The sequence below is a fragment of the Aquarana catesbeiana genome, linkage group LG03 (assembly GCF_042186555.1).
Source record: "Aquarana catesbeiana isolate 2022-GZ linkage group LG03, ASM4218655v1, whole genome shotgun sequence".
Lineage (NCBI taxonomy): Eukaryota > Metazoa > Chordata > Amphibia > Anura > Ranidae > Aquarana > Aquarana catesbeiana.
This window is the reverse complement of record NC_133326.1, coordinates 113,378,160-113,392,160: the sequence shown is the minus strand read 5'-3', so window position 1 is coordinate 113,392,160 and position 14,001 is coordinate 113,378,160. Positions and strand designations below refer to the sequence as shown.

At 41.2% G+C, this 14,001-nt stretch overlaps 1 protein-coding gene across 1 annotated transcript in view; it reads right to left on the bottom strand.

The window, feature by feature from the left end:
• Positions 1–7,856: 7,856 nt before the first annotated feature.
• The window catches only part of CPLX3 (complexin 3), a 58,092-nt gene continuing 51,947 nt past the window's right edge, over positions 7,857–14,001 (bottom strand). The window contains exon 3 of the mRNA XM_073619017.1: positions 7,857–9,809. Within this exon, the coding sequence (XP_073475118.1) occupies positions 9,585–9,809 (225 nt within the window). The 3' untranslated portion in view covers positions 7,857–9,584. The remainder of the gene's footprint in view (positions 9,810–14,001) is intronic.

Below are 14,001 nucleotides of genomic sequence, written 5' to 3'. Positions count from 1 at the left end.
TGAGGCATTGTTATTTGGCTCGCTACATTGACGCTTTCTAAGCAGGACTAATCAGACTGCACACAAAAAAAAGAAATACTATACTTGTCCATAAGCTACAGTACTACTACTGTGAAAAAAGTATTTGCCCCCTTCCTGATTTTTTTTTTTTTTTTTTTTTTTTAATTTGTCACACTTAAATGATTCAGATCATCAAACAAATTTTTATATTACCCAAAAGATAACCTGAGTAAATATTAAATGCAGTTTTTGAACGATTATTTCATTTATTAAGGGAAAAAAGCTGTCCAAATTTGACTATGTGGAAAAAGTAATTGCACCCTAAACCCAATAACTGGTTATGCCCCCCTTGGCGGCAACATCTGCAATCAAGTGTTTGCGATAACTGACAATGAGTCTTTCACTTCGCTGTGAAGGAATTTTGGCCCACTCTTCTTTGCAGTATTGTTTCAATCCAGCCAGTTTTCGGGCATAAGGGCCGTCAATGCTCGAAAATCGTTTCAATGTGGCTGAATTAAAACCCTTTCATACCACAGCACCTCAACCAGATTTAAAGCGGAGTTCCGCCAATTTTATTTATTTTTTTTAAAGTCAGCAGCTACAAATACTGCAGCTGCTGACTTTTAAAATATGGACACTTGCCTGTCCAGGGTGCCCGCGATGTCGGCACCTGAAGCGGATTTATCCCTTGGCTGTCAGGTGCTGCCGCCGCCATCTTCTGTAAGAGAATCAGAAAGTGAAGCCTTGTGGCTTCACTTCCTGGTTCCCTACTGCGCATGCGTGACTTCCTGGTCCCCGCTGTGTTCTGGGAACTGTGTGTCTCCCAGAAGACAGCGGGGAGGGGGGGCGGAGAAGGCGCAGGAAGTGGCATAGATACCCGCGGGTGACTCTGGTATCTATGCCCAGAAGTGAGAGCAAAATACCTGTATTAAACAGATATCTGTTCCCCCCTGAAAGGTGCCAAATGTGACACCGTGGGGGGTGGGGGGGGTACGACTGTAAAAGCGGAAGTTCCATTTTTGGGTGGGTTTAAGTCTGTACTTTGACTAGGCCACACCAAGACCTTACTTTTGTTTTTTTAATTCTTTATTTATAGATATGCAGTATGAAACAGTATTATGACAAAGCAGCAAAGTCCTAAGAAAGATTATCTGTTACATAATAGAAATTCAGATAATAGAGGTTATTGGTCACAAAGCACGTAGTATACCAATCTTCAATATTGTGACAAATAGCAACTAGCATTTCAGGACATTAAAAAATTATAGAAAACATTATTGCCATGTAATAAACAATATTTAAAGGAACAAGCCTCTCGTAAACCTATCTATTGTCAGGTAAGGGCATACCTGTACCCTCTATTCAAAGGAGCCAGTGTTCTGCACACGAGACATTCCCACCAAACGATTAGTGCATACCGAAAAGCATTTTCCGATATATTCAGACAGGAAAGAGAACGCATTGGGTGTTGAAGAAAGGAAGGTAGTGAGGCAAGAAGAGGGGATGGAAAAAAATATATATATATATATAAGGGGAGGGAGAAGGGAATTGTGGTGGGGTTATCAGCACAAGTAGTCGCAATCTTAGAGTTGGAGTGCCCTTTACTTTTATTTTTTTTTTTTTTTTTTTTTTTTTTTTTTTTTGAGCCATTCAGAGGAGTACTTGCTGGTGTGCTTCAGATTATGGTCTTGCTGCATAACCCAAGTGCACTTGAGCTTGAGGTCAGGAACTGATGGCCGGACATTCTCCTTCAGGATTTTCTGGTAGAGCGCAGAATTCATGGTTCCATCAATTATGGCAAGTTGTCCAGGTTCTGAAGCTGCAAAGCAGCCCCATACCATCACACTACCACCACCATGTTTGATTGTTGGTATGATGTTCTTTTTTATGAAATGTTCCTTTTGCGCCATATGTAACGGGATGCACACCTTTCAAAGAGTTCAACTTTTGTCTCATTAGTCTACAGAATATTTGTCCAAAATTCTGGAGATAATAAAGATGTTTTTGTCAAATGTGAGACGAGCCTCTGTCCTTTTTGGTCAGCATTGGCTTTTGCCTTGGAACTCTCCCATGGATGCCATTTTTGCCCAGTCTCTTTCTTATTGTTAAATCATGAGCACTGACCTTAAGTGAGGCCTGCAGTTCTTTAGATGATGATCTGCTTTATTTATTTATTTTTTATGACCTCCTTGATGAGTCGTCGTTGTGCATTTGGAGTAATTTTTGGACGCCTGCCAGTACTGGGAAGTTTCATCACTGTTCCAAGTTTTCTCCATTTGTAAATAAAGGCTCTCACCATGGTTCACTGGAGTCCCAAAGCCTTAGAAATGGCTTTGTGAAAAAAGGAGGGGAGTGTGGGACTTTAAATGAGGCGCAATTAAGTGCCTCCATCCCGATATTTGGTATATGCAAAAAAGGGGATTTGGGACTTTAAATGAAGCGCTTAGGTAGTGGAGATGAATGGTACCATATTTAAATTGCATTGTAAAGTGTTTATTGGTTATAATAAATAACAAACAATAAAGAGAGTATTCGTTTCATATACTGTAACAAATGTTTTCATTTCATATAAGTATGAGAATTATACACATAATATGGTAGAAAATATATATGCATGTATGCAGCACATGGTTTAATATTGAGAATAAGGAAGCGTAATATTCTTGGCAGACACATGCCTGGTACCGATCGGTGTATTCGCATGGTATACGTATCATTACTAAATAAAATAGTTGGAAGAAACCATGGTGTAAATGGGTAGAATTCCATATAAAATGTAGCTGGGGCATCAAAAACAGAGCTTGACGCGTTTCGGGGGCATTCCCACTCATCAGGAGCTGATGTACCCCAAAATTCCTAAAAAATACATATAAAGATAATGAGCCATGGTGTCCATATATAAAAATATATTAAGTATATAAATGAATAAATGTTGGTATATCCAAATAGTTGGATCAAACGCACTCACCAACCCGGACAGCAAGTGCGGTGCGCGGCGATGGGCGCAGGGCGGGCCAGAAGCATAGCCTCTCCACGGGAGCCGAGGCAGCATAGATATAGATGCAACAACGGGCAGGGTGAAGAAGGGCAAGATGAAGCAGAAAGTGTTCAAAATCAGGAGTATATTGTGATGGGATGGGAGCAAACATATCTGAAAACAAAATATTATGTATATATATAAATTTGCAATAGTGTTTTACTAATAACAGTAATCAATCTGAATGGTGGATTCAGTGAACTCAAAGGAAGAAATGATGGTGTGTGATGGAATGGCTTTGTAACCCTTTCCAGACTGATACATATCAATTACTTTTGTTTCTCATTTTGTTCTTGATCATGATGTGTTGCTTTTTGAGATCTTTTAGCAAGCTTTACTCAGAATCTGTCAGACAGATTCTTTGTAAGTGATTTCTTGATTCAACAGGTCTGGCAGTAATCAAGCCTGGGTGTGGCAAGTGAAATTTAACTCGGCTTTCCAAAAAAATGTGGTTAATCACACTTCATTCATGATTTAGCAAAGGGGGAGGGGATTACTTGTTCACATAGGGCCAGGCAGGTGTAGACAGCTTTTTTTCCTTTAATGAAATCATCATGTAAAAACTGCAATTTATATTTACACGGGTTATCTTTGTGTGATATAAGAAAATGTGTTTGATCTGAATCAGGTTAAGTGTGACAAATATGCAAAATAAAAAATCTGGAAGGGGGCATATACTTTTTCATATCACTGTACCTACAGATGGTTGAAAGCGTTTGCATAGTCTGGTCATTTTACAGTCAGTTCAGGTAATGTTGATATGTCTGTAGGCCTTCTCGGATGGGTGCAACCACTTCGGGGAAAAAATTGATAGTGGCAGGAAAAAATCATCCTAGTCAATCTGTTGTGACCTCCTAGGAATGGCACTTTGTAGTGTTCTCATCTCTTTAGGTACAAATATACAAGCTGACCTGATGCAAACTTGCAGTTTGTATAACATTTGTATGTGATAATGATCCACGATTGTGCATGTATGGCCTGACCACATGGTATCTGTAGGTACTTTTTAGGTCATCACTTACCTACATATATTGATGCCTTCCATGTGGCTTTGACTTCTTCAGTCATTTACAAAAGGTGAGGTACAGGCCTTGCAAGTCAGCAAGGTAAAATCCTTACTGCATTACATACATAGTTGGGTTGAAAAAAGACACTAGTCCTATTAGTTCAAGCAATTAAAAAAAAAACACACACACACAAATAGAAACCTCTATATACACAATCCTATACCCACGATTGATCCAGAGGAAGCAAAAAATAACCCCACTAAAGCATGATCCAATTCGCCCCAGTGTGAGAAAAAAAATCCTTCCTGATCCCCCATAAGGCAAGTGGATATTCCCTGGATCAATTACCCCTGTCATTGATATCTCTAAGTATTAACATCCAGTTATATTTTGTACATTTTAGGAATGCATCCAGTTCTTATTTAAGCAGTCTACTGTTATACATTTTCACAGGTCTTACTGTTAAGCCTTTCCGTATTCGATTAAATCTCTTTTCCTCCAGATATAAAGAGTGCCCCCTTGTTCTCTGTAATGACCTGAACGTTAATAACTCTACACTAAGTTCACTATATGGACCACTTCTGTATTTGTACATGTTGATCATATCCCCCTTAACCACTTCAATACTGGGCACTTTCACCCCCTTCCTGCCCTGGCCAATTTTCAGCTTTTAGTGCTGCCATACTTTGGCAATTGTCATACAACACTGGACCCGTATGACATTTTTATAATTTTTTTGAGACGGCTAGAGCTTTCTTTTGGTGTATTTAATCACCACTGGGGTTTTTTTTTTTCTAAACAAACAAAAAAAAGACCTAAAATTTTGAAAAGAAAGAAAAATGTCTTTTGTTATAAAATTTTGCAAATAAGCTATTTTTCTTCTTCACTGATGTGCGCTGATAGGGCTGCACTGATAACCAGGGCACTGATGATCCGTGTAAACCATATACCATGAGTGCGCATCCAATGATGAATAAATTCCAATTAAGTGATAAGTGAATTCCAAAATCAATTATCATAAAAGACACTGATAAAAGTGATATACAGTGGGGATAGAAAGTATTCAGACCCCCTTACATTTTTCACTCTTTGTTATATTGCAGCCATTTTCTAAAATAATTTAAGTTAATTTTTTTCCTCATTAATGTACACACAGCACCCCATATTGACAGAAAAACACAGAATTGTTGACATTTTTGCAGATTTATTAAAAAAAAAAAAAAACTGAAATATCACATGGTCCTAAGTATTTAGACCCTTTGCTGTGACACTCATATATTTAACTCAGGTGCTGTCCATTTCTTCTGATCATCCTTGAGATGGTTCTACGCCTTCATTTGAGTCCAGCTGTGTTTGATTATACTGATTGGACTTGATTAGGAAAGCCACACACCTGTCTATATAAGACCTTACAGCTCACAGTGCATGTCAGAGCAAATGAGAATCATGAGGTCAAAGGAACTGCCTGAAGAGCTCAGAGACAGAATTGTGGCAAGGCACAGATCTGGCCAATGTTACAAAAAAATTCTGCTGCACTTAAGGTTCCTAAGAGCACAGTGGCCTCCATAATCCTTAAATGGAAGACGTTTGGGACGACCAGAACCCTTCCTAGAGCTGGCCGTCCAGCCAAACTGAGCTATCGGGGGAGAAGAGCCTTGGTGAGAGAGGTAAAGAAGAACCCAAAGATCACTGTGGCTGAGCTCCAGAGATGCAGTCGGGAGATGGGAGAAAGTTGTAGAAAGTCAACCATCACTGCAGCCCTCCACCAGTCGGGGCTTTATGGCAGAGTGGCCCGACGGAAGCCTTTCCTCAGTGCAAGACACATGAAAGCCTGCATGGAGTTTGCTAAAAAAAACACCTGAAGGACTCCAAGATGGTGAGAAATAAGATTCTTTGGTCTGATGAGACCAAGATAGAACTTTTTGGCCTTAATTCTAAGCAGTATGTGTGGAGAAAACCAGGCACTGCTCATCACCTGTCCAATACAGTCCCAACAGTGAAGCATGGTGGTAGCATCATCATGTTGTGGGGGTGTTTTTCAGCTGCAGGGACAGGAGGACTGGATGCAATCGAGGGAAAGATGAATGCGGCCAAGTACAGGGATATCCTGGACGAAAACCTTCTCCAGAGTGCTCAGGACCTCAGACTGGGCCGAAGTTTTACCTTCCAACAAGACAATGACCCTAAGCACACAGCTAAAATAACGAAGGAGTGGCTTCACAACAACTCCGTGACTGTTCTTGAATGGCCCAGCCAGAGCCCTGACTTAAACCCAACTGAGCATCTCTGGAGAGACCTAAAAATGGCTGTCCACCAACGTTTACCATCCACCTGACAGAACTGGAGAGGATCTGCAAGGAGGAATGGCAGAGGATCCCCAAATCCATGTGTGAAAAACTAGTTGCATCTTTCCCAAATAGACTCATGGCTGTATTAGATCAAAAGGGTGCTTCTACTAAATACTGAGCAAAGGGTCTGAATACTTATACCATGTGATATTTCAGTTTTTCTTTTTTAATAAATCTGCAAAAATGTCAGCAATCGTGTGTTTTTCTGTCCAATATGGGGTGCTGTGTACATTCATGTGGAAAAAAAAAATAACTTAAATGATTTTAGCAAATGGCTGCAATATAACAAAGAGTGAAAAATATAAGGGGGTCTGAATACTTTCCGTCCCCACTGTATATATGAAATTACTTTTCCACTTGTTTCGTACTATTGTCACAAATAAATAATGTTTACTAACCATTCCACCTCCACAAATCAAGAGGCCCATTTAAAGTCCCACATTACTTTCTTGTTTACTTAAACCAGGGATGGAGGCACACCTATTGTGCCTCATTTAAAGTCCCAAATACCCCCCTCTCATTCATACCCTTGAATGGTTGCCAGCCAATCATGAGAGTTGTTGAACCAAGTCTCTGAAATTCCTACAAAATTAAAATCCTCCTCGTACAATAGTAGCTCTAGTTCTCCCATCTTGTCTGCCAGACTCCGGGCATTGGTAAACATGCCACGTAGTTTAGACCGGTCGCATACTATCTCCTTATTGGGTGTTCCTCAGGTTGCAGATAGGACTTGTTACTATACTTACCTCCGATTTAGGTGCTTTAGTCAACCTACCACTATTGCCCCCAATACTACCCTCTAGAATTTGTTCCGCTCTGACTATTTATACCTCTGGACCCTCCCCCCCCATCGCCTAGTTTAAAAGCCCCTCTAACATGTCAGCCATCTTTACTCCCAGCCGATCTGCACCTTCCCCATTTGTGGGGCACTTGCAGAGTGGCCCCATTTACTTGAATATGGCACGACTGGCAGGCGGTAGCACCCATCAAAAGCAACAGGGGGCTTAATTCCCGCTGTGGCATGTGTACCCCTTTTGGCTGCTGCCTCAACAGCTAATGGGGGTAGGGATTGGGGGCAGTAAAAACACCCCTCAACCTTACGTGTGGTCGAGCACTAAGGGTGCCGCTGCCGAATGCAACTAAGGGCTCATTCACAAGTGCAGCAGGCACTGCTGCTCCCCTGAAAAGCGATCCGAGTGGATTTGACAGGTGGGGAGGAGGCGATGTGTTGCCTCATCACCACCTGATTTAAACCCATGGTTGCTGTGCAATGCTTGTGATTGCAATACAGTAGTATGGCAATTAGAGGTTTAAATCAGGTGTTAGGAGGCAACACTGGGTGACACTGTGCCCGGTGATATTTGATTTCTCCCATGTTGTTCAGGTAGATCTCCACCTCTTTAAGGTTGCCTACCCCTGATTTAGATGAATAGATGTTTTTGAGCAGAAAGGAGAGAACACACATTTTTCCAAAGTGGTCTTTTAATAACAAGTTGTTATAAATTCAGTTGCTAATAGTAACTACCAGTACAAATACTTAGAGTTGTAATCAGAGCAGACATCCACCTACACACAGAGTCACAACACTGCTGAGACACAGGAGAAGGATGACTGATTTAGGACATGGTTTCTCATAAAAGGACACCTGTGTGAAAATGCTGATGGAAAGTGCTATCCCTGAATCTTAGGTCACATAATAGCTCTGAGGAAGAGTGTGGATATATTCAGTAAGTCACTGCGCGGGAACTAGTATGCTGTGGTGGAGTTTGGGAATGACTGCTTCTGTTAGAGCCTTCTCACACAGGTGTTTTGCTTGGTCACAGAGTATTTTAACCCTCTCCTCAAGTAACATTAAAATCACTACTTGTACTGTGAAACCACCAACAGTTGTAATGGTAAAAACTCCTTGGGTGCACTTATCCTCTTACTCTACACTGCAAAGATAGATCTATAGTTTGGAATATATGGCTACCTGGTCTTCACATCATACCAAAATAAGGCAAAGGTCACCCCTCTCCTACCTGTATAGCCAGGTTAATTCTTTCTCCACCGACTTATATGAGAACTTGTTTTCCCCTGTGTATTACATAAGGTTTTTTATGATTAAGCTGTGCAAAGTGCAGTAACCCATAGAAAATGTTCAGTTTACAATACTCACATTATGGAAAAGATACCTGGGTTCCATGGGTTACAGCTTTGTACATAAAGTCTTTGCACTACCTATCAATTTGCAAATGTAGCAAGTTATTGCTTGTTGTAAAAAGTAATACAAAATATAAAGTATTTTAAGAGCCCATAGCGTGTAATGCCAGATATTTTACTATCACCTTCCTCTTTTTATATACAGTTACTGCAATTAAAATTGGGACTTTCTTTCTTCACGTTACTTAAAGGTAATGCGTATGAGAGAAATAAAGAGGCTGTCATTGCTTTGTTCTCATACCAGAATTGCCAGTTGCCTGGTTGTCATACTGATGCAGTGACTTCAATAGTTTGTTACTGACTTGTACCAACTTTGTAGATTGGCTGCTCTAACTTTACTGGCTGCATGATTGTTCAGGTCAATGACTAGAAACACGCTGCCGCCACTTCATCATGGATGACCACCAGCTTTTTCTAAAAGAGATCTGTAATGGCAGCCTACATATTTGTCTCACACAGGTTTCATTTAACGTTACTTCATATAATGATTCCATTATATTTTAGCCCTGATAAAACCGAGAACCAGATTGCACAGTTTCAAAGGATGCAAGAGCAGATACAGTACAACAGAAAACCTGCACATCTAATTTTAAGTCATAACAAAAGATATTAGTGCTGGCTTCAAGAGCTGTAAGACACATACATAACACAATGCGACTCCACGTATTGGGTCATTTTTCAAATCTGAAACAAAGGAAGAGCAGACTGCAACACAAGGACGTTTACAGGTCATAAAGGTTACCATTTGAATATGTACAAGCAGACATCTAAACCTTTCCCTGGAAGATCTTTGATATTTACTTGTTTAAAAAACAGGCCCTTCCTGTTTAATTCAAGAAAATTTAGGGGCTGTGCATATATTACTGAGCTGTGTTTGCTCCAAGGGATAATTGTGATTTGTGACCAGTGCTGGAATGTATGGTCTCAGAGCTGGAGTGGCAAATTAAAGCAACCCACTGGACAGCAAATATTTTAGGGCATTAAAAGAAGTCACATAACTGAGCACTTTTCAGCGGATTGTTTCAGATCATCCAAAGTTGACTGAGCTTTTCCTTTAATTGAGTCCAAGTCAATATTCTGGATGTTGCCGAGTTGTCCAATGACAGATGATCTTCCTTCCTCTTCTTCATTATCCTCTTCGATCATTTTTGCCAACTCCTTGGGCAGCTCCACATCTCCTCCAGCTAGCTGTATTTGAGCATCATCAGTGTCATTCTGCGTAGAGAGAGGAACAAGTGCACAAATTATCCCGCAGACTTTGGCTGGAATGTGTAATAAGAGGTTCTTACTTGTTTGCAGTGTTAACATTAGATATTAAAAAAATATGGTATAGGTTACCTCTTTGTAGGGAAATTATATTTGTGCCTTCACTGACCTCGAGTCCCAAATCAAATTATACTTGCTCTTGTTGATATAGAATACCAGTCAATATATTACAAGCAGCGCGATTAGAATATTTTCTTTAAAACAGGAGTCGGTGTCTGTATGTATTTTGCTTGAAAAATAAATATCAAATCACAAAGATAATAATTTTTAGTTTAAATCGACTAAATATATTCCAGGTGCATCAAAGCAAAATGGTTTTAGTCTTACAGTTCATTTATTGAAAATAGAAGTTCAGAAACAAAAAAAAAGATAAATAAACACACATACTCACCTAGGTGGATGCAGCATCAGTCCCCCACCACCTCTAGGACTGAGAACCGAATGATCAAAGTCCACTTATTGCTCGGTTCTCAGTCTTCAGTGAGCAGAGAGCCAGTGTCTCTCTGGAGCACCGGGTGTGGAGGGAGCGGCTGGCTGAGAGGCTGAGCCAGCTGTCTCTCAGGAATCTGGGTGGATCCCGACTTTAAAGTCAGGATCGATCCAGAGCCTGGACTGGCTCAATGGCATAAGCCGACAGTGGACGTTGGCTCGCTGTTGGCTGAAAAAGTGCCACAGGAGTGTAGAACAAAGTGCACTTCTGTGATTCATAAGAGAAGTAGGACCAAAAGAGCTTTGGTCCCACTTCTCCTATTAAGAGCAGCCAAGGCCAAGTAGAAAATGTTGCTGTAGAGAGGACCACCCTTGCTGTCTGCATAGAAACAATGGTCTCTCTACAGAGGTCTAACACAGTCTTGCTGACTCAGAGATACAACTCTTTATTCAGCTGGAAGCATAATCATTTGTGATTGGATAGATCTAGCTCTGACTAAGACCCCTTTCAAAATGAAGTGCCGCTAAAGCGACAGTCATTTTTGCTGTGCTTTAGCGGCATTTTAGAGGTGCTTTTGCAACGCTTTTCGGGCGCTAGCGGGGCGTGTTTTTTAACCACTTGCAGCCCGCCATATAGCAAAATGACAGCGGCAAAGTGGTTTCAATACCCTGACTGGGCGTCAGATAACGTCTTCTGGATATTAAGCCACTGCGCGCCCCCGGGGGCGTGTATCGCGGCGATCGTTGTTGCGGCGTGTCAGTCTGACACACCGCAACTACGATCTCGGTAAAGAGTCTCTGACGGAGACTCTGTAACACGTGATCAGCCATGTCCAATCCAGTGATCAACTTTTCCTCACTCTCGTCTGTCAGACGCGAGTAGAGGAGAGCCGATCGGCTGCTCCTCTGACGGCGGGGTCTGTGCTGATCAATTATCGGCACAGCCCCCCCCCCCGAGGATGCCCACACTGGACCACCAGGGACACCACTAGGACCACCAGGGATGTCACCACAAGGTATGCCACCCTAGACCACCAGCGATGCCAATCAGTGCCCACAATGGCTGCCAATCAGTGCCCACAATGGGCATCACTGATTGGCAGGCATTATTGTTTGGCACTGATTGGCATCCATCAGTACCATACATAACAGTACATTAGTGCCACTTATCAGTGCCCATCCGTGCTGCCTATCAGTGCCTATCCGTGCCGCATATCAGTGCCCATCATCAGTGCCCATCAATGCCACCTCATTGGTGCCACCTCATCGGTGCCCATCAGTGCTGCCTTATCTGTTACCGTCAGTGCAGCCCCATCAGTGAAGGAGAAAACACACTTATTTACAAAGTTTTGTAACTGAAACAGAAAAAAAGAAACATTTTTTTTCAAAATTTTCATTCTTTTTTTATTTGTTTAGCAGAAAATAAAAATCCCAGAGGTGATCAAATACCACCAAAAGATAGCTCTATTGGTGGGAACAAAATGATAAAAATTTAGTTTGGGTACAGTGAAGCATGACCGCGTCATTGTCATTCAAAGTGCGACAGCACTGAAAGCTGAAAATTGGTCTGGGCAGGAAGGTGTATAAGTGCCCTGTATTGAAGTGGTTAAGGTCACGTGACAACATGGAAATCCAAAAAACACCCATTTTGCAGCACTTTCAAAGCGCTGCCCATTCTTTTCAATGGGCAGGGGCGTATTTGGAGCAATTTTTACAATGCTCCAAACCCACCCCAAAGATGCTGCTTGCAGGACTTTTTCTAACGTCCCACAAGGGCACCTCCCGAGCGTGAAAGCACTCATGCAAATAAATAGGAGGTAAATTTCAGGCGCTATTTCTAGCGCTAAAATGCCTGAAAACTGCCTCAGTGTGAAAGGGGTCTAAGCAGTGCGGATGTGTTAGACCTCTGCATTGAGATCACTGATTCCACACATAGAGCAAGGGTGCGTCTCTGTAGTATGCTGGTAGGGGACAGGCTTTTATTACTCAGGCTGTGGCTACTTTCTAAAGAAAATAAACAAAAAGAGTTTGCACGTCTTTTTTTGATGCACCTGGAATGCATTTAGCTGATATAAACTGCAAGTTCTATTGAACTTTAGTACCAATGCAAACTGAAAATGGTGCTTTCAACAACTTTGCATTCCTATTAAAGCAGAGATACAGATTAAGAGCAAACAGATCTTGGGTTTTCTCCAGGTACTCCGGTCTCCTCCCACACTCCAAAGACATGCCGGTAAGTTAATTGGCTCCTGTCTAAACTGGCCCTAGTATGTATATGTATGCATGTGAGGTTTATACTGTGAGCTCCTTAAGGGCAAAGACTAATGTAAATTTATAATGTATACCCTGTAAGTGGTAAGCGCTGTGTAAATTGTTGAGGTATACAAATACCTGCAAGAAGTTTAAAAAAAAAAAAGTCAGCCAGCAATTATTTTTCTATCTCGTAAAGCATGGGATAAGGTTAGAACTTTTTTTAGTATTTTATTTCTCTCTGCGTGCCTCTTACAGAGAATTTTAGAATTCTAATTACTTTCTGTCCCAGTGGCAATAATCAAGATAGAAGCTCTCAAAGTGGGGACCCAGAAGCAATAAAACACTGACAAAAGTTCTAACTATTCAATACGACATGGTGGCATATGCTGTCATTCTAAGCATATTATTCTACCAATTCAGTAGCCTAACTTGATTTAACCCTATGAGGAAGTCTTTTATTATTATACAGGATCAGGGGCGGACTGACCATTGAGCCACTCGGGCACTGCCCGAGGGCCCTGGGCCACTAGGGGGCCCCATCAGGGTTGCCAGCCTCAGTAAAACCAGGGACAGTATCTATAAATCTGTGTTTTTTTTACATCTGTCTGCGTATACTGTGTGTACATGTATGTGTATGCTGTGTGTACATGTATGTGTATACTGTGTGATTGTATACTGTGTGTGTGTATACTGTGTGGCCCCATAATCTCTGGCTGCCTGGGGGCCCCATAATCTCCTATTGCCCGGGGGCCCCATGAGTTATCAGTCCGCCCCTGTACAGGATTTACAGTGCCTGACAGTACAGTTCCAATATAATTCAATACAGGAGGAATCAGAAGGCACTGCTTGTTAGAGCTTACAGTCAAACTAAGGAGTCAGACTTATAAACTAACCTAAACTGGGGAAAAAGCAAAAGTAGAGAATTTATTGGATTATAAAGCAGCTGAGTTTGGGGAAATTGTATTCCTATTATGTAATACAGTAACACCTGATTACAATTTTTTGGATCCTGAAAGGATTGAGCTGTTGCACATGGGCATGGTACAGTGCCTCCAAAAAGTATTCATACCCCTTAAAATTTTCCACATTTTGTCATTTTACAAAAACTTAAATGTATTTTATTGGGATTTTATGTGATAGACCAGTACAAGGTGGGACATAACTATGAAGTGGAAGGAAAATGATAAATGGTTTTCAACATTTTTTACAAATAAATATGTGAAAAGTGTGGTATGCATTTGTATTCAGCCCCCCTGAGTCAATACTTTGTAGAACCACCTTTCACTGCAATTACAGCTGCAAGTCTTTTTGGGGATGTCTCTACCAGCTTTGCACATCTAGAGAGTGATATTTTTGCCCATTCTTCTTTGCAAAATAGCTCAAGCTCTGTCAGACTGGATGGAGAGTGTCTGTTAACAGCAATTTTCAAGTGTTGCCCCAGATTCTCAACTGGATTTAG